The sequence below is a fragment of the Mytilus californianus genome, unplaced genomic scaffold (genome assembly GCF_021869535.1).
Source record: "Mytilus californianus isolate M0D057914Y unplaced genomic scaffold, xbMytCali1.0.p SCAF_66, whole genome shotgun sequence".
Taxonomy (NCBI): domain Eukaryota; kingdom Metazoa; phylum Mollusca; class Bivalvia; order Mytilida; family Mytilidae; genus Mytilus; species Mytilus californianus.
This window is the reverse complement of record NW_026262719.1, coordinates 553,076-574,910: the sequence shown is the minus strand read 5'-3', so window position 1 is coordinate 574,910 and position 21,835 is coordinate 553,076. Positions and strand designations below refer to the sequence as shown.

Sequence of the window (21,835 nt, the reverse complement as noted above, 5' to 3'; positions counted from 1 at the left end):
ATAGACAAGTCAAAGTATACATGTTTCATTGATTTCAACCCAAAATAAATCAAAAGTTAGAACTTCAGGTCAAGTCTTAACTGCATGCGTGTTGTATGACCAAAAAAGGCTAAAATACCTTATAATGGCAATTAAGAGCTGAAATTTCCCATAAACAGAATTGTTAATCCAAAAAAGTTGATTAAACATGGTAACTGACATCAAATATGACCAATTATCATAGAAATGGGTACAACTTCTAAACATTGAATTTCTGGTGATTCTCTGTAATAGGAAGTACACCGCTAATGCATGGCCCCGTTGCTTTCTTGTTAAATTACTCAATTTCAAGCAGGCACAGCTTTTTTGTCTTAATTTCAAAGAAAGTGATAATCATTGCATGTCAAAGAAACACCTTTTGGTATATTGTACTGAAAAAATCAACATACCTTTAATGGCATATAAGAGAGAACTGGTTCCCGGAACTTCGGATGTACCAACAAAACAGGTACTTCAGATCTGAATTACAGACAAAATGTACCCTCCTTTTCATGCCTTTTTTTTTAATATTCAAACTTATAGGTAAAAACATGTTCTACAACGATCACCAGTCATTCAGCTTTCATTTGATACCAAAATTGACAAAATATTCTACGTAGTTTGAAAGTTACACCCATGCGTAGGAACTGTTTTGTGTAAATATGTACTACTTTCTGGTATGTGATTTCTGTCCGGGCCCGAATTAGTGGTGTTACACCAAACACATCAATACACAGTCACGATGGTTCAGAACAGGAACATAAACATCAATACAGTCACGATGGGTCAGTACAGGGACATAAACATCAAAGGACAGTCACGATGAGTCAGAAAAGGGACCTTAACATCAATACAGTCAAGCTGGGTCAGTACAGGGACATAACCATAATTACACAGTTACGATGAGTCAGTACAGGGACCTAAACATCATTACACAGTCACTATGAATTAAAACAGGGACTGAAACATCATAACACTGTCATGGTGAGTCAGAACATTGACCTTAACATCAATTCAAAGTCACGATGAGTCAGTACAGGGACCTTAACATCATTATACAGTCACGAGGGCTCAGTAAAGGGACTTTAACATCAAAACACAGTCACGATGGGTCAGTGCATGGACCTAAACATCAATAGACAGTCACGATGGGTCAGTACAGGGACCTAAACATCATTACACAGTCACTATGGATTAGAACAGGGACTGAAACATCATAACACAGTCACGATGAGTCAGAACAGGGACCTAAACATTAATATATAATTACGCCAGGAAAGTACAGGAACCTAAACATCATTACAGTCACGATGATTCAGTACAGGGACCTAAACATTATAACACAGTCACAATGAATCAGAACAGGGATCTAAAAATCAATACACAGACACGATGACTCAGAACAGGGATTTAAACATCAATACAGTCACGCAGGGTCAGTACAGGGACATTACGATATATATACAGTCACGATGAGTCAGTTCAGGGACCTAAACATCATTACATAGTCACGGTGAGTCAGAACATGGACCTTAACATTAATTCAAAGTCAAGATGAGTCAATACAGGGACCTTAACATCATTATACTGTTACGATGGGTCAGTAAAGGGACCTTAACATCAATACACAGTCACAATGGGTCAGTGCATGGACCTAAACATCAATACACAGTCACGATGGGTCAGTACAGGGACCTAAACACAAATGCACAGTCACTTCTGGCCAGATTATTGTGATACAAAGACAAAACGAAAAAGAATCTCAAAAAATACGTAGGTTTGCCTTTTTGCATCTTATTTATCTAAGCGAAATATAAATCTTTCTGTCGAAATTTTTGTGCTCTTTATAAGGACACAGACGAACAACTGCAAACTAGGATCAATAGCATGCCAAATGTGACGATACCAATTTCAAACATCAAAATCTCAGTAATTATTAATCCTCTAGTGATGCGTTAAATTATCATGACTAATATATGCAAGAACACATTATACTGAATAGATTAATTGTAAATTTGAAATCATTTAAAAAATAAAACTTATTATCCACGATATTAAGCTATGTGGAAGATGATTAGAGGGGTTCACAAAATATAATACCTTTTAAATGTATGACTCATCGTTCATTCATTCAAATCTATAAGATACAAATATAATACTGACGTTCAAAAACATATCTTTATTGACTACTCACATGTACTTTTCTACTTCGTCTTTTAACTTGTCCTTGGCCCTTGGGAATTGAACAAATCTATGTCACAATGGTAACTTCAGGTAACATTGTATATTGTTTTGGTAAAGACTCGCAATAAACAAAACATTTCAAGATGGACAATTATAATTGTAACATGGTTAGTTTATGACAACAAGAACATGACTACTGCTATCGTACATATGTCATGATAATACCAATAGCAACAATAAATAGGCCTAATATTGAGGCAGGTTATAGGTAAAAAGATTCAATTAACAAAGAACATTTGAAAAAAAAAGACCAGGGTTTCAATGGCAATTGGTTCTTTTTTCAAACACTTATCCTAATTTTGTTCTACACATTGACTTATTTTCATTTTTCATGTTAATTGTTGTAACCAATTATTTATTATGCTAAACATTTACATTTTATGCGGGTTATCTGTTGCGTAATATTTTATTTTGATAAGCCTGTAAAGGTTAAATTATTTTGATATACATTTTATCGATTGTCTTAGGGAGAGGAATGTGGAAGTATAGGTATTAGTTCCCCTCCAAATTTCATATTGGTTGATAAATATGTCATTTAATGTTTAATCGTTACAATTGTGTTAAATTGAATGGTATTTATAATTTTTGGCATTGCACTAGTCATGTCTTCTTTAACTGTCCATGACGTTAAAATACTAAATCCCTGGGATGTGTTTTAGTTGATTTCAGTCTCTGATGCATGATTTTTTATTATTAATTGTTTTGACTTTTAACTAGCTGTCAGTAACTGCGAGTACTCTCAAATCGTACTTTCTTGTTTATTTGTTCTGTTGATACTAATGGTATTGCTTTTTTGTTATTTGATGTTATTCAGGGTTATATCTGGTCTATATACCAGCTTTTATAAGTGTTTGGTATTACTATAAATTTTCACGTCGTACTATGAACATCAAAATTATTTATTTTGTAAAAATATTTCCTTTCTTTGTTGGTACTGTATACGTATATCTAACAACAAAATTATTTTCATTTACCTGTGTTTAAAGTTATTGCAAACGACTGATATTTTTGTTCGAGCGGATTGTTTTTCTTTAATTGTTTAACATTTCATACCGATATAACATGTTACTTTTATTATTCTTCCCTTAGTTTATTTTTGTATTTACATTGTATCATAGGTCAAATTTATTTGTTCAGTGTATGTTCAATGGTGTTAATATGTCCTTTGATTGAGTTAAGCTATTTCAGTTGATATTTTATAGTGTGTCTTTCTATGTTGTGATGTTACACTATTGTTTCAGAAAAAGGGTGAAGGTTTGGTACCATTAAAACGTTTAAACCCGCTGCATTTGTTTGCACCTGTCCTAAGTCAGGAATCTGATGTTCAGTAGTTGTCGTTTGTTGATGTGGTTCATAAGTGTTTCTCGTTTTTTATATAGATTAGACCGTTGGTTTTCCCGTTTGAATGGTTTTACACGAGTAATTTTGGGCGCCCTTTATAGCTTACTGTTCGGTGTGAGCCTAGGCTCCGTGTTGAAGACCGTACTGTGACCTATAATGGTTTACTTTTATAACTTTTGACTTGGATGGAGAATTGTCTCATTGGAACTCATACCACATCTTATATCTATTTATTAATTTTCAGAAATATTTTTTTCTTATTTTTAAAAGTGTAAAGATGTTGATGACTAACAGTTAGAAACTTTGACATTTATATAAATATTATTCAGCTAACCTTGTCAAATTTCTTGAGGAAGGCCGAGTTTTTCAACATGAAGGTTCGTGCATCTGCCACATACCTATAATACCATGTACTGCTCAATTTCGATTAAATTGGATTTTGATATTATGAAAATTGTATTTAAGAATTAAATTATATTTCTATATACTGTTTTTGTTTCATTGACTTTAGATTATTTAAGCGTTATTACATTTGGCATTAATCGTCAATCAGTCAATACGCTAGTATTAGCTGTGATCCGCATCTCCGAATCCCCAGCAGAATTGTTCCTGCTACAAATGTATGGTTTTTAAAAAAAATACATGTTGAAAAAAACATGTCTGTGATTGATGTAAGTTTAATTGATGATTGATATTTGCTTAACGTCCAGTCGCAAATATTGCATGCATGTTCGGGACGACAAAAGAAATAGCGATAATAGCGGGGCAAGAAGCAGACTCTCGGTTACCGATTAATTAAGAAGAATATTTTTTATAAAAAAAAGAAAAACTCTCAAAAGCAATCATAGCAATTTCCCACACTTGTGGGCTTGGTTAGTACCCTACTTTATTATTGATAATTTAACTATTTTATAGATATAAAAAGTAAAATAACAAAAATACCCAACTCCAAGGAAAATTCAAAACGGAAAGTCCTTCATCAAATGGCAAAATATAACATCTCCTTAAACATGTTAAAGGCATGGGAAGCAAATGGCATATATTTTACTTTTTTTAATGGGCACTAAGTTAAAATCAAATCCGATGACCCCCTTGTTGATTGTTTTGGATTATATAATTGTAGACTGGTTGCTAATTGCATTTTTATCAAAAGCCAATTATTTAAAAGCCAAATTATATGTATCGTAATATAAAATAAAATGGCTTTAGAGTTATTGTTCGCTACTATGATTTTGATATGTAATTTTTTAAGCGAAGGGCAAATATTTGAATTTGATTTATTGCTGGCCTGATTCAAAGTTTTCAGTTACCTATTGTCAAAACTCGTCGTCTTTTGTTAACTTCAAAGGGGCCAAAATGCGAGACTTATCGTACACTTTCCGTCAGTGGCGTCGTCAATTTAGTATTAGTGTGGTTAGACCAGTCGATATGAACCGCTAGAGATAGATCTATGATATTCGGTATGCAGTTGTATCATAATCGGCACAACTTATTGCCATGGAGTTTTATTTAGCCCTTTCTTTTAGTCGTGGTTAACATATTTTGAAACTTTTCAGAAGTTTACATGTAATAGTTTGTGATTAGGTCTATTTTTTGGGAACCACTTGTGGTTTGTAAATGGAATTCTGTATACAGTTGTATTAGCATTTGCTCATCGCATTTTCATGGATATTATTTAGCCCCCAATTGTCATGGCATATTGACTTTGAAACGTGTCCTTAGTTGACATGTCAAATGTGAAATTTGTGATTAGATTAGATTAAGATAAACACTGATATATATGAAGTCAATATTATGCAGTTGTTTGAACATTTGCAAGATTATTTTCATTGAGATTATATTGCCCCATACCTATCAATATTGTATTGATTGACTTTAAAACCTTTGCATGTTTTACAAGTAATTAAAGGGAACTACTTCTGATAAGGCAATGGTCTTTGGTACATGTATTCTGTTTTACAAGCATTGACATTTACCATTTCCATGGAGGTTATTTGGCCCTGAACCTTCCGTCATGGACATTATCTTTTTAGCTTACCTGGCCCAAAGGGCCAAGTGAGTTTTTCTCATCACTTTGCGTCCGTCGTCGATCGTTAACTTTTACAAAAATCTTCTCTGAAACTACAGGACCAAATTTAACCAAACTTAGACACAATAATCATTTGGGCATCTTGTTTAAAAGATATGTCTGATGACCCCGCTTGCCAACCAAGATGGCCGACATGGCTAAAATAGAACATAGGAGTAAAATGCAAGTTTTGTCTATTATTTTGAAAACCGTTATAAAAAGGGGAAATCTGACCTGAACAAAAATATTCAGAATGTTGAGCTCTACTAATTGTTCAATGACGTCAAAACTTTCAGGCGACATCTTATAGGAGTTATTGCCGTTACAGGCAAATTGTTTCATTTTTTTCATTTTTGCATTTTATCTTGCAAACTATAATAGATGGAGATAAACTTTAAGTTCAAAGATGATCAGCAAGACAAGATCTACGAATAAGAATGCATAGTCGAAATCGTCAGACGACTCCTTATTAGAGTAATTGCCCTTTTATGACAATTTTTGCCAATATTTTGCGTTTTTACCTTATATCTTAAAAATTAAAATAGATAGATAGAAACTTGAATAATCAAAAATTATCATCATGGCTAAATCAACATTTCAGGCAATATAAAGTAAGTTTCCGTCGACATCTTATAGTAGGAGTTATTGCCCTTTATTGACGATTTTTACCTTTTATTTTTTGCGTCTATGATAAAAATTGTAATAGATAAATAGAAATTTTAATAAACTTGGTTAAGTACATGATTACTTGTATATAGCTAACTTATTTAGAGACATACTGTGTAAATATTTAGTCTGGTCGATTTAACGTTCTTGTTACTTTATAAGCGTATTAGCATTAATTCTAGGGCACATAAGTGATTTTGTTTTGGGTTTTTAAAAACTGATCGACGTTTTGAATTTTATACTTTTTTACTGACAATATATAAGTATATAGTAATTCCACCTTTTCAAACAATATAACTCGTTGACTATTCACTTTTTTTAATTCTGTTTAATCCTATTCTATATGTTAAACATTACCGTACTCAGATGCAGCTAGCATTTGACAGCTGTCTCCCGTAGTTTGATGAACTTTTAACCTTCACCACCGATCTTTTTTTAAACGATTAATTTGAAGTCAAATCAAAATAAACATCTTCTTTTCTTTCTATTCTATTTAAACGTTACAAAATTGGTTTTAACTACGTGTGTATTTCTATTCTATCGACTTCCAATATAATGGGGTATAGAATTCATTTTAAACATATAATTGTAGTGTTTTTAAGTCCTAAAATTTACGTCTAATTGTACACAATAATATGGAATTTAAATTATATTTATTTACTTGACTATATTTTCGTTGAATAACTGTTAGGATACGATTTGTTTGGGTTTTTTTTATTGACATTATGCATGTTACTTTTCGTTATATTATTTATGGAATACATTATATTATCCAAATCAAAGTATTAGTAAGTATAGTTATGCAATACTGAAGGACTTGTTGGCATACGAGTCATTTTTGTAGGAAAATGCAAACTTTTTTCTAGATGATCAAATATTGCTTAGTGGAAAAGGAATAACAGATTGAAACTGACACACGTCGTAAAGATTTGTATGTATTCATAACATTCATTATATGAATATTAGTTTACTAATTCTTTTTTTTTTGTATTCGGTATTTTGAGATAAAAAAAGTCAGAAAAAAATTCATCATGATAACCTATGAGTGTATTGTGTTAGGTACGACTTATATTACTTTTCACAAATATAACTCTTCATCGTAAATTTACCTTATTTTGAACAGTGCTTTCCCTTTCTATCTGCCGATATAAAAAAGTGACGCTCGAATGAAATAAATAACGAAGTAGGAAGTGGAAGACTATTGAGGACCCTAAATTCCGAACAGTTTTTGTCAAATAAAGCTAATGTAGTATGACCTGAATTAAATCGGGTTTGTTATAACTATAACGTTAACGAGAAAAGGAGACAAATAATAGTTTTTAAATTTTAATTGATACTATTAAAATGAAACGATTAAAATGACCGCTTTTTGTTAGTTTAGCACAAACGGGAAATAGCATATATGTGTCTTTTGTTTTACTCATCGTGGTTGATGCATGCTTGACAGGAGACGCCTATGCTCCTTCATTTATTTTTTTCATGAGATTCACTCAGTTTTTGTTTTTGTTTTTTTTTTTGGGTTTTTTTTTTGTTACCTTGCTTTGTATTTACTATATCGATTTATGAGATTGACGTATTGACTGTCATGCAAGTGAGAGGTTAAGCTAGCTATAAAACCAGGTTTAATCCATCATTTTCTATTAGGGAAATGCCTGTACCAAGACAGGAATATGACAGTTGTTTTCCATTCTTTTGAGCTTTTGATTTTGCCAATTGATAAAAGACTTTCCATTTTGGATTCGGTAATTTTGCTATTTTACTGTTTTTTGTAAACTTCTGTAGTCTTAATTGTATTCGAATATTTCTTTCCTGTTCGGTCGACTGGAGCATAGAAATATGGTCATCCATTGATGTTCTTCGGTTATTGCAGAAAAAAGGTAACCGTCGCTGCACGTTATTGCATTAATTGTTATTTTTTTTTTCTCTTCATGAACATGCACGACATTGGCCACTGAACGTATGAAAATTAAGAACCATTGGGCGTTAAACAACCAACAATCAAACAATCATTTAATATGTCTACTTTAATCAGTCAGTCATGCGAAACATGTAGGTATATCTGACCCAACTATCCGTTGCAACTCTCTGATACGCCTACATTAATCCAACAACATTGAAGTAGTATTCTCGCTCAAATGACATTAACAAAAAACGTTACCTGCATGTGGCGTACTGACCAATGGGCGAGGTGATATTTATCAAATCCATATTTGTATTGACGAATACATCTTAGACAGTTTAAGTGCTAGATTTTATTATGAAATGCTTAAAATATAGCATTCAAAAGAACCACATTTGCCGCTTATTTTTCGTTTAATAATCAAAAACAATTTCATATTTTTCAAATGAATATTGAAAACTAGTACTTTAATTATTAAATAACTACCACTTACATTCAAATAGTACGGAACATGTTTAGTTAAAACACAATTTAAAACATATAGAATTAGTTTTGATGATATTTCAGGATATTACTATTTTGTGTGGATCTTAATGAACTCAATTTAATGAATAGTGGTGCATCCCTGCATTTATCTTGTGTTTTCTTTTATACATAATATACCTTACATATCAGTGCAGGTAATTTCCGAATCATGTTAAAGGAAAGGTTAAATGTTAGTATAACACATTTGTGTCTTTAAAATCATGGTCAATGAAATAATTACACTTCAATGAAAAATTTAAAGGTATTTTAAGTTTAATATATAGGTCTCATCAATAAACAAGTCTTTATACAAGATTAAATAAATAATCTAAAAAAGTTTTGAATGCATTTAAAGAGACTAAGGATCAACACAAAATGACAAAAGCCGTGACAAGGACAAGTATAGTGTTTGTTAGTAAACACGCCCACCTATTTCCATCAGCGGAGTAACACAATTATAAAATAAATCAGAGGAATTATTGTAGGTCAGATAAAAAATATCTATTCAAAACCGGAATGAAAAAAGCGGTTAAAGGGAAATTATATATAATACAGAACCAAAGTATGCCCGAGTGTACCATGGTTACATGAAAGCAAAGTGATATTAATTTACCTACATTTAAAACGAATTATCGTATTGTAATTTGTTGTAATAACGTCTTAATTGAAACTGAAATGCGCAATCTCATAGACTCGAAAATGAATTTGTATTAGAAATAAAGGCAACATTTTCATCTCATATCAAACTAGAAATATGCAAATGATATGCAAATAGATGATGTTCTCCCAATATGCATTGATTTAAATTAAACAATATAATCAACTACATCAAGTCTATTGAATCACCAAAAACTTGATTAAGTACAGTGAAACGAATTTTATACAAAAAAAAGTAAAATCACAAAAATACTGAACTCCGAGGAAAGTCCCTAATCAAATGGCAAAATCAAAAGCTCAAACACAGCAAACGAATGGACAACTGTCATATGATTTGGTAAAGGCATTTTCTTATGTAGAAAATGGTGGATTAAACCTGGTTTAATAGCTAGCTAAACCTATCACTTGTATGACAGTCGCATAAAATTCCATTATATTGACAACGTTGTGTGAACAAAACAAAAAGACATAATAGGAAAAACTGTCAAAAATAGGGGTACAGCAGTCAACATTGTGATATAATAATCTTAATCACTATAAAAACAAACAAATAAGCATGTAAATGGTCGCATTGAACATAAAGTACAGATACAAATGTATGCAAGTTAACGATTTTCCTATACCTGTGCATTGACATATGAATTTTATGGATTTAAATAGTTAATGAAAGGAAAATCCCAACAAAACATTTAAAACTCCCAAAAAGTATTGACATTGTGTACATAGATGGCATTTAAAAAAACTGTTTGAATACAATTAACGATAAACCAATAAGAACTTAACAATGTTGATTCAATCAGATGTTGTTGGTTCAAGGGAAACATTTGTATAGCGTCTATTTTCTATCATGTATAATAAATAATTTGTAAATATAGTAGATTTCCTCATACTGTCTTATACGCAAAACATATTAATGATGATGGCATGATATCTTGATGTTTTTTTCATTGTATAGTTTGAGGATATTATATTGAAGCTTTCATTGTATGTATATATTAAAAGATCTCAGAAATTATACTTTCTGCACGCATTAATGCTAATTTGATGTTTTTTTTTATGATTTTTTGTATTCTTAATATTTGTGTTATTCATTACCAACAAAGAGACCAATATAACTTGTCATTACCGAAAAAAAAAATAATCTTATAATAGATAAATACATGCGATGTATATACATGTTTACAAACAGAGTGAGTTATGACGAGATTTCTAAAGAAGACAACTGAAAGCAATTTAATATTTCCTACCGTTGAGTCAAAATGCATCTACATGCTAGAAGAGAAGGCTTTGAAGACCTTTATTTTGGCTTTGCCATTTTTGCTTTAATATTTCATAACAATAGATCGTTGCCCATGTATATATTTTCAATTAATGGAGGCGACCTCTTCCTGGCTAATTAGCTTTCTCTCGAAATATTCTGGCGTTAAGTTTTCAGAAATATTTTTCGGTCATAATAGGGACGTTAAATCCGATGTCTTGTGTAGAGAAAGTGCCATGCTCTGTATACGTTGAGAACCCTTGGTATTAATCCTAGATAGGTCATATGTGGGCTGTTAGAAGGCAAAATATATGTCCCTATCCAATATAGCCTCTTTTTCCCGTTGCAGTCTAAATTTCCCCGACCTTCATCCCTGTCGGCCTCGATTACAAGACCTTCCTATTGTATGAACTGTAAATATGTTCTTGTCCTGAACATGCAGACAATATTTTCCACTGGACGTTAATCAACCAACAATCAATCCACCAAATATCTAATTCTTTATCCGGATTTGGTGATGCTTTAGGGTTAAATTATACTAAAAGTTTTTATTAGGTTTTGAATTTTCAATTGTACCTTGGTTGGTTTAGTTTCACGATTATTTACCCCTGATACTAACAACTGTTTAGTTAAGGTGATCAAACAATTGTGTTTCAGGATATCTTCCTTATTTACTTAGAGGAAAGAAATTATCCAACGATCAAGTGCTCGCGTTTGATTTTGTTCTGTTCCCGTTAATCTAGTAAGAATAGTAAGTGATCCAGTGCATATTTGTACGACACATCAACCAACAGGAAAAAAACGATCAGAGTGTTTTCTAAATACTACTGGGAGCAGTATAGCGTGTTATATGTATTAAATTTTGAGTAAAAATTATTCTTCACACAAAAAACAACAGATAAGTCAGGAACCTGTTGTTCAGTGGTTGTTGTTTGTTGATGTGGTTCATAAGTGTTTCTCGTTTCTCGTTTTTCATATAGATTAGACAGTTGGTTTTCCTGTTTGAATTGTTTCAAACACACTAGTCATTTTTGGGCCCTTTATAGCTTGATGTTCGGTGTGAGCCGAGGCTCCGTGTTAAAGGCCGTATTTTGACCTATAATTGTTTTCTTTTTACACATTGTGACTTGGATGGAGAGTTGTCTCATTAACACTCATATCACATCTTCTTATTTCTAGATAAAAAAACACAATAAAAAACTCGACTTGCATTTTAACATACGGTCTCCAACAGGAGAATAATGTATAGATAAGAAACAAATATGAATATAACAACGACTTGTCATATAGGTAGCTTTATTTTAGAGTATGGTTCATACAGCAACCGCATAAAAAAGGAAAAGTCAAATTTTGATCGAGTCATGTGTTTTAAAGATTTCGTGAACAAATTTTGCCACTGGACGTGGAACAACAAACAATCCTTCAATCCAAATTTTGACATGTTTACTGGGTGTGGATTGGTATAACGGGCGATGAATATATAGCAGGATACGCTCACACTGGCGTTGCATCCCGTCTCGCTCCTCATTTTTTGTTTATGCTCGTTTTGTATATTGTTGGAAAGGATCTGAACATCGGTAAACTACTGTTGCCCAAAAAATAATGTTCCCGACATCAAGGATTGCGTGTTTTAACACAGTCTGTTAACCATACTGGTCGAGTACATATTGTCGTTTTCTTGTTGAGTTACTCTCCAGCACCAATAAATGACTGCACATTTTATGCGGAGGCTTTAATTCTACAAAAGCTTTTTTTCTTTTGCTAAGTGCAAGTCTATGGGACAGAGTAACGCATGTGACAGTTTTCTTATGAACACTATAAACACCGTGTACATTAAAATTTTAATAAAGAATGATCAGAAAGTGTCATCAAAGTCATAATAGTTAATTTAATATATCGAGTTTTGTATGATGAATCATTACCTTCACTCATCGATATGACAGGTAGACATAACCTTTTATTTTTACCATGTACTATTCAGATAAATCATATTTTAAGTTGTTCCAAAATTCTGATATAGATGCTTCAATTAAACCTTTATATATAAAATTATCCTGTATTGCATACCCTGAAAAAAACCTTGTTAATAACAGGTCATTTAATTTCACGTTAAGATATATTGATGATTTTCTTCCCATTAACAATCAAAACTTTTCTGATTGGGTTCCATTAATATTTCCTTCAGAACTAGAAATTAAATAAACAACAGACACGGCTTCCTCCGCCTCATGTTTAGACTTATACTTTGAATTTGACATTAGCGGTCATGTTAGTACCAGAATATATGACAAACAAGACGATTTTAAATTTGAAATTATAAATTTCCCCTACCTTAACAGCAATATGCCAACATCATCTGCATATGGGATATACATTTCCCAACTCATTCGGTATTCAGCAGCTTGCGGCTGCTACTCAGACTAAATAAAAGTTGATGAACCAGGATTATGTCCAATAATGTCTCGTCCTTTTTCTGAAACAGGTCATTGAAAGATACCAAGACCTAGTTGATAAATATATATTAACTTTACAAATGATACATGATGGTCTTAAAGTATAGATTCTCGGTACTATAATCTTCATTACGTGTTATAGTGTTCTTTTTATTTGCCATTGTATATTATTAAACTTTACTGTTTAGTCCAGGTTTGGTAATATACTTTTGACATGGCTCGTTATTTATACATCCCGCCACATTGTGTTATTGTGCTTTGGTTTGTATTCTTGTCTTTCATTTTTCCTTATGTACTTGATCTGTAGAATGTTCATATGCCATTCTGTTTTTCTTTGTGGAACTAGTTATTTGTTCTTATAGTGATACACATTGTTGTCAAGATAGTGGAATTCTATGCGACTTGCATGAACGTGAGAGGTTTAGCTAGCTATAAAAACAGGTTTAATCCACCATTTTCTACATAAGGAAATGGTAGTACCAAGTCAGGAATATAACAATTGTTTTTAATTCGTTTGATGTGTTTGAGCTTTTATATTTGTCATTTCCGTTTGGAGTTTGCCATGGAGTTCGTGATTTTTGTTATTTTACCTTTTTCGCATATCCTGTTTACTATCCCAATGCATGTTTAAATATACGGACGCATGATCAAATGTGTATAAAATGCTTTTTTTATTACTTACTTATTACGAAATATGCTTTAATTTGTTGAGATTGTACTAAAAGTATTGAATATTAAGATTCACAATTGGTAGTTTTAATTGTCATGCATTCTTAATTTTATACATGTATCTTTTCATATGAGATTTAACAATAACTATCATATTTGTGGTCTGCATCATCATAACATCTGGTTGAAGCAAAATTGGACTTAGAAGTTTCAGCGTGATGGCTGGTAAGTTGTATATAAACTGAAATAAAAGTTAATGGGATGAATGTCAATAAAGCAACTATCGATAAAATAATAAAAGCCCCGCCCCCCTAAAAAATATCTTTTATAAAAGACCTGACTCATATCGATACACAGATTAAAAAAACTTTAAAAAAACACTTTGTGTAGAGGGCCGTATGATTGCCTACAATTGCTTACATCAACTTCATTTGAACTCCTGTAGATAGTTGTCTCATTGGCAATCATACCTCATCTCCTTATATTCCCTTACTAACGTCTACTTCATTATTTTCTGATTAGTTTCTTATTGGATTTGCGGTTATACTTCCCTCATTTTAATATTTTTATAAAGAAACAAAGTACCAATCTAAGATTATTCAGTTACTGAAAGCTAGTTCATAGCCAAAAACTAATAAAATCATACATCCTAGACAACATATATATCCTAGACAACATGTATATCCAAGACAACATATATATCCAAGAAATATATGTATCCAAGACAACATACATATCCAAGACAACATATATGTTTAAGACAACATATATATACCAGATAACATATATATATATATATCAGTATACATCAAATGGACGTCATATGCAATGATGTTGATGTTAATTGTTAATTGTAAATTAATCCAACGATTACATTGAGTCATAACAATAACGATGTCAGGTAACATTAATTTTTGATCGGACATTACTTTAATGCGCACTTATTAACTTTCAGAAATATAAAAGCGTCGACCATTACATAAGTAAGTTAATTCAGGGATCAGCTGAAGCCCGCCCTCGGGTTGGGAATTTTCGCGCTACGTTGATGACCCATTGGGGGCCCTGGACTGTTTTATGCTATTTGGTCGGGTTGTTGTCTTTTTGACACATTCCGCGTTTCCATTCTCTATTCTAATGTAAGACCTTCGCTTAAATACGGTGTATGGCTGCTCAACCAGTCTTCGAAATGAAATTTAAAAAAAAAATGCAATTATAGTGGATCAATCATTGAAAAAATAGTTAATATTTCTTCATTGTAAGTTACTTAAATATTGAATTTACCGACGAGTGTTTAAAATAAGGCATTACCACCAATGGTGCGCACAAAAATACAAAAGAAAAACGACATATTTTCGAAATAACGTTTTCCGAAATATCTAATGTAACTAATCGGTTGTTTAGTGAAAAAATAGTCTTATTTTGTCCATAATGTTAAAAAAATTTGATATATGGAGGAAAGGAAGAAAAAAACAATATTTATACAAAATGTTGGTGTAAATTTCTATACATTTCAATTTTTTTTATATCAAAATATGTAATATTTTTCAAAGGCTACACTGTATCAATCGATAACTATGTATTCAATCTATTGTTATTTTTCTTTTAATTTTCTTCCGTAGAGTAACATTCTTATGTGTTTCTATTCTGTAATTGGTTTGTTCTTTTGTTCGTTTGTTGTTGTGCTGTAGCCCTTTTTGTATTTCCAATCTTTCATTTTTGCTTATGTGCTTTGTCTATATGCCATGTTTTTCTTTGTTGACATTTTTGTTTGTTTTTATATTGATTAAGATTATATAACACAATGTTGACTGCTGTACCCCTATTGTTGACATTTTTACCTATTATGTGTGTTTGTTTTGTACACACATTGTTGTCAATATAATGGAATTTTATATGACAGTCAGTGAGAGGTTTAACTAGCTATAAACCAGGTTTAAACCAAAATTTTCGACATTACGAAATGCCTGTACCAAGTCAGGAATACGACAGTTGTTTTCAATTCGTTTGATGTGTTTGCTGTTTTGATTTTGCCATTTGATAAGGGACTTTTCGATTTGAATTTCCCTTGGAGTTCGTTATTTATGTTATTTTTGTTATATTACTTCTTGTTTTTTTTTATGCCTACTTGTTTTTCTTTTGTGATAATTTAGTTAACCAACGTATAAGATATATTTAACAACCTATAGCTATTGACATCATACATTGTTAAAATAACATCGAAACAGATACATTTTGGCAAAATAAAATTAGCCAACAACTATTTTTAAAGGCTCATGATTGTAAACCAAAGTATGTTCGAACATAATCCATTAAACATAACGATATGTTTAAGAGGCAAGTGATTTTATCAATGTGATAATAGCTTAAATCTTTTAGAAGGCACAATTATGAATAAAAGAAAAAATCGGGAGAAACAAAGTGTCAGTCAAAATTCGTATAAGTCGAAGAGAAAACATCGCATGGCTAAAATGAAAAACAACATTTTAAGGTCTTGGTTTGATTTGTTTCAGAAATTATAGAATTAATGCCTGGTTCGACGGATACAGAATGGATTACCAAATCGGTATGGTGAACATTTTATTCAAATTCGTTTTTTTATGTTTTATTGTAAACTCCAAGGAAGCCAATAACGAATTAAATGTTACAGCAGAAATACAATGTATAAAAGTACGTGCTGGTTCAACAACTGAATACTTCATGTCCATGGTAGTTTAAACAGAGAAGCAGACGATACTAAAGGGACATTCAAACAAACAAGCAGAAGACAAACATACGACTTTAACTATGGCGAAAAGACAACCACCGCATACAAATGTAACGATTGAGTAACACGAGTCCTACAAAAAAAACGGGGATGATGTCAAGTCCTCTATAATAATATACTCAGACGACCTAACATGTTGTCATTATCTTAAAATATACAAATAAATGCACAATAAAAATAACGCCTCTTTCCTTAGTAATCACATGTTTATCTGTACAATTTAGTGACGCACCACATGCATTTAACATTCAACATTGATTTGTCTCTTAGAAAAACAGAAATGAAATCGTTATTATAATTTAAAAAAAATAGTTCTTTAAATAAACAAATTGAGCGAAAAATTATTGAACAAGTGACCAAACTTCTGCATACTAATATAATGATAAGTCATAAAACATATAGCTTTAAAGTTCATTTGTAGGGGTTTTGTGATTTATCTCCTTCGTATAATTTTTTAAACCAAAATAGATTTGCAATATTTAATAGAAATTTTACTATATTGTTTAATGTTAACAGGAGAGAGATATCCTTTTAATATAAGTAAAGAAAAACCATCTCTATCGGGAATTTCTTTGAAGTAAAACTATATTGTCTACTGTTTGCCTTAAAATAAACTATTTCATTAAACTGCATCAAGTTGTCTCTTAAACGTTCGTAACAGATTTTCGATTACCAAATATTTTTGGCTCAAACCTCACCAAAGGGACATTATTTTTCAAAATGCACATCTGGTGCAATAAGATTTGTACCGTTAAAGATATTACAGATGATCAATAGATATAGGGTTATTTCATATCATTTATTTCCAAAGTTTTCACGCACCGTCTTGATAGAGATGCATGTATGTCTTTTCCAGGAATCGGAATCTGAAGATGAGGGTCGTCGAAAAACAAAGAACTTGGTAAGTACATCCCACCCTAAATATCTTTGAAATATCAAAACTTTAAATAAAACAATAGTTATTTAGTCAATTTAAATACAAATGATGTTCAGGCACTTTTTTCCCAACCTGGGTAATACTAAATACTTTAAAACATTTCAACCATTCCTGGCCATCATTTATTCTATCGTCTGACGGATTGACTTTCAGCAATGAAAGAACCATTCCTGGTATTCATTTTTTTCTATCGTCTAACGGAAAGACTTTACCACTTATTTCTATCTAGCGTCTGACGGATTGACTATTCTAATCGGTTATCAGGCCATTAGTTTTCTCGTTTGATTTGTTTTATATTTGTCATTTCAGTGCTTTTTATAGCTTACAAGGCTGTATGGATCTTGCTCATTGTTGAAGGCCTTTCGATGATCTATAATTGTTAGCTTCTTTGTTTTTTAATCCCTGGTGGAGAGTAGTCTCTTTTGCAATCATACCACATCTCTTTAATTTTTATTTAGTACAGGACTGACTACAAATGGACGACTGAACTCATAGATGAACCACATTACCAAACTATTCATTCCTGTATAGACCTGAGCATTGTATTGTTATGTTTCTTTGGCTGCGTCAGTCCATGAGCTAATAATATTAACATAGTAGAATAACGTGTTGTTAAATGGTATTTGTTAAATCATTTTTTCTGCCTGAATTAAAGATATGACGGAATGAAACAATTCAAGTTCATTAATACAAAAGGTATAAACAAAATAGAAGATTGCATACAGCTACACACGTCAACCATAAAATAACAATATCTTAAGACAGACACATAAATAGGACGTTAACCGCAAAATAACAGTATCATGGGACAGAAAATAAATAGGACGTCAACCACAGATTAACAGTCTCCTAGGTCAGGCACATACATTGTTTAGCCGAGTGTAAATTGTATGTGAGGGCTCCACTCTTACTTACCTGCAAGACCGTTGTAATTGCACAACATAATAACAACCTGTTACAATCAGTTGGATAGGACTTATTTAACTAATCATTAGCACAATCACTAAAAAATAAACCATAAAATTTTTATATTTATATTGAAAAAACTTCTTTTAATTTCTTGTCATATATGATGTAGAAATTCTCTCAACAAAATATAATCAAGACCAATTTTTTTTCAATAAATTCAATTATTGCTTAACTTTTGGTGTAATTTTATGTTGTAACTTTGGTGTTACACAAAAGCCATAACAAACGTTATACTAGTATATTGTGACCCTTGTTCGTACTTTTAAGCTTAAATTTAAAATAAGTTGGATTTACGATTCAGAGAGAAATTCAGTAAAGGAGAATATTCCTAATTTGGTAACAGATAGAAGTGTGTCCTTAGATGTGCTGTAATAAATAAATGCAACACAACGTTGCCCATTTGAATTTCCATCATTTGTAGAAAATTTTCATCAACAGAATTCAGTAGATATAGATAAAACCTTGACCTTTTTAATAATATGTTCTCATAAACTATGGAGATTGTTGACCCTTCTGAATGTCTCTGATAAAAAAATAAGTATTTATGTTGTTTTAATAGCCTTATGTTGTAATGTTTAAGCTTAGATATTTTAAACAGGAAATTCAAGGCCATACAAGTGTGCTGTCAGAAAAAAAGTATTGAAATTGTTTTAACAGCTTTTTGTAATGTTTAAGCTTATTTATTTTTAACAGGAAATTCAAGGCCATAAAAGTGTTGGTGGGAGGATGTTACATTGTAAAACCTTCTATGGTTACAAAATTACAGATTTAAAAAGACAGTATATTGAAGGTATTGGATATACTTATATATATTATAAATATATGGTGGGTTTGAATTGCAATTATATACTTGCTCTATTTCTCTGAGCTTTCAACCATTTAGATTGACATCTTTCTTTGTCCGACTATTCTGAAACACAGTAGATGCTATAAAGTGACATTGCAATGATACATCTCGGCATTTCATCTTTTTTATTGACCTTACATGATGAAAATGTTTTTCACTTTTACATGAGGTTTTTAATTGAGCTGAGAAGACAATAGCTATACATGGTTATATTACACTACTAGCATATGAAAATAAACAGCAACAATATATTTAGATTGCGCTTGCAAGTTCTTGTCCTTCCGTCAGCGGGATTTTCTGCGACCCAAGAGATGATTTCAGCTTCCCAATTGTGAACTTTCCAATTTTATGCAGCAACATTCCAGCAGCAACTGCATACGGAGTATATATCTCCCAGTTGATACGATATTCCAGGGTTGTATTTCCTATCATGATTTCCTTGGTAGAGGGTTGCTGCTCACAAGGAAGCTTTTAAACCAAGACTGCCCTACAGATATGTTCCAATTGTTGTAACTACAATCTCGGCCCCTTTTCCCCGAATATGACATACCGAATTAGACGTATCACTTGTTTTGTACTGACATTAGCAACACGAAGGGTGCCACATGTGGAGCAGGATCTGCTTACAATTCCGGATCACATGAGATCACCCCCAGTTTTTGGTGGGGTTTGTTTTGCTCAGTCTTTAGTTTTCTAAGTTGTGATTTGTGTACTGTTTTTTGTCTGTGTGGCTTTTTCTTTTTTTTGCCATGGCGTGTTCGGTTTATTTTCAACTTGTGAGTTTGAATGTTTTTTTGTTATCTTTCGCCTCTCTTTTAAATCGGTATTATATTAAAAAATGGAATATAATGTGCTTTGTTAATTGTCCAAGAGATTGGACAAAGTGATTTGATACATTACAAAAGTCTTTGACTTATTTGTACTGAAGGGTTCAAACAGTGTTATTCTTTACAAAGTTTTATTTAAAAAGAGTAACTTAACAATGATATATGTTCTAGAGGAACATTTCCAATTGTAAATAAAGCATAATTGATTGGGCAAATGTATTGTAGTATATAAGCAAACCAAACTGCATTTTACGAAAATTCAAAATGGATTATAAAAAATATGAAAGGATATTTATAATTCAAGATTAGGATGAAAGCCACTGTGGACAGTTTATATAATTACAAACTGAAGAAACATTTGCAATTTTTAATTATCATCAAAAGTTGAAGTTTCCGTACAAACTTAGTAAATTACAACACTAGGAACAGTAGACTGCCTGTTATATTTTGACTTACATACTTCTTACATTTGTGGAAAGTCTATGACAAACGAGACGATTTCAGTTTCGAAACTATAAATTTCTCCCACCTTAACAGCAATTTACAAACTTCAACGCATATGGAATATACATTTCCCAACTCATTCGGTATTCAAGAGCTTACAGCTGCTACTCAGTTTATAAAACGTCACCAGTGGCTGAGCAGAAAAGTAAGGAATCAGGTTGATGTCAAAGAATGTCGCGTTCTTTTTCAAAAAAAAAATCCATCGGAAGATACCAAGACCTTGTTGATAAATATTCCTTTTCACCTTCACAAATAATACATGATGGTCTTGAAGTGTAGATTCTAGTTACTGACGTTGTTTATCATCTCAATTACGTGTAACATTGTTCTTTTTATGTGTCTTTGTATATTTTAAACCTTTACTGTTTAGTCCATTTTTGGTAATATCCTTTTGGCGTGGCTCGGTATTTATACATCCCTACATTGTATTATTGTGGTATGGTCATATTTGTATTCTTGTCTTTCATTTTTGCTTATGTACTTTGTCTATAGAGTATCTATAGTCCATTTTGTTTTTCTTTGTTGACAGAGTTGCTTTTTTTTATAGTGATTGCGATTAGACCACAATATTGACTGCTGTACCCCAATTTTTGACATGTATATCTATTTTGTCTGGTTGTTTTGCTCACACATTTTGTTGGCAATTCCATTGAGTTCTATGCGACTGTCATATAAGTAAGAGGTTTAGCTGTACTAATTCAGGAATATATCAGTTGTTTTCCATTCGTTTGATGTGTTTGAGCTTTTAATTTTGCCATTTGATAAGGGACTTTCCGTTTTGAAATTTTATTGGAGTTCGGTATTTTTGTTATTTTTACTTTTTATGAAAATTCAAGCTATTCATACTAGTTGTAATTTGTTTTTGTTATTTTTTATAATGAAATATTATAAAGTACATTGAAGTCATTTTCTTAACTGTTTGGATTCACTTTACCACCTACAAAGAGTCCTCAAGAATATTTACATAATATACACGTGTTTTAGTTGATTAATCTTTATATTTCTAGGCGATTGTGGTATGTGTATAGTTGAGTTCGGAGATGGATTCGCACAGAAAAAGGTAGAGGTTTTGTTGTTTCTTAATAATGTTCACCGAAAACGAATGTTATAAATCCTGCATTTGATTAAAATACAATTTTTAAAGTCTGTTGGTTATCTTAAATGATAGTCATGAGAATAAAAATGACA

General features: G+C 31.7%; 1 protein-coding gene across 2 annotated transcripts in view; it reads left to right on the top strand.

Annotated features, from left to right (window-relative positions):
• Positions 1–7,012: 7,012 nt before the first annotated feature.
• LOC127707343 (transient receptor potential cation channel subfamily M member 2-like) overlaps positions 7,013–21,835 on the top strand; it is a 48,416-nt gene continuing 33,593 nt past the window's right edge. Inside the window, exons 1-6 of one of the 2 annotated variants that reach the window (XM_052211857.1) lie at positions 7,013–7,125; positions 13,935–14,024; positions 16,310–16,362; positions 17,420–17,464; positions 19,163–19,259; positions 21,655–21,707. In XM_052211857.1, the coding sequence (XP_052067817.1) occupies positions 14,018–14,024; positions 16,310–16,362; positions 17,420–17,464; positions 19,163–19,259; positions 21,655–21,707 (255 nt within the window). In that variant the 5' untranslated portion in view covers positions 7,013–7,125; positions 13,935–14,017. Of the gene's footprint in view, positions 7,126–12,432; positions 14,025–16,309; positions 16,363–17,419; positions 17,465–19,162; positions 19,260–21,654; positions 21,708–21,835 lie in introns of those variants that run through there. The other variant, XM_052211856.1, reaches the window with a different exon arrangement.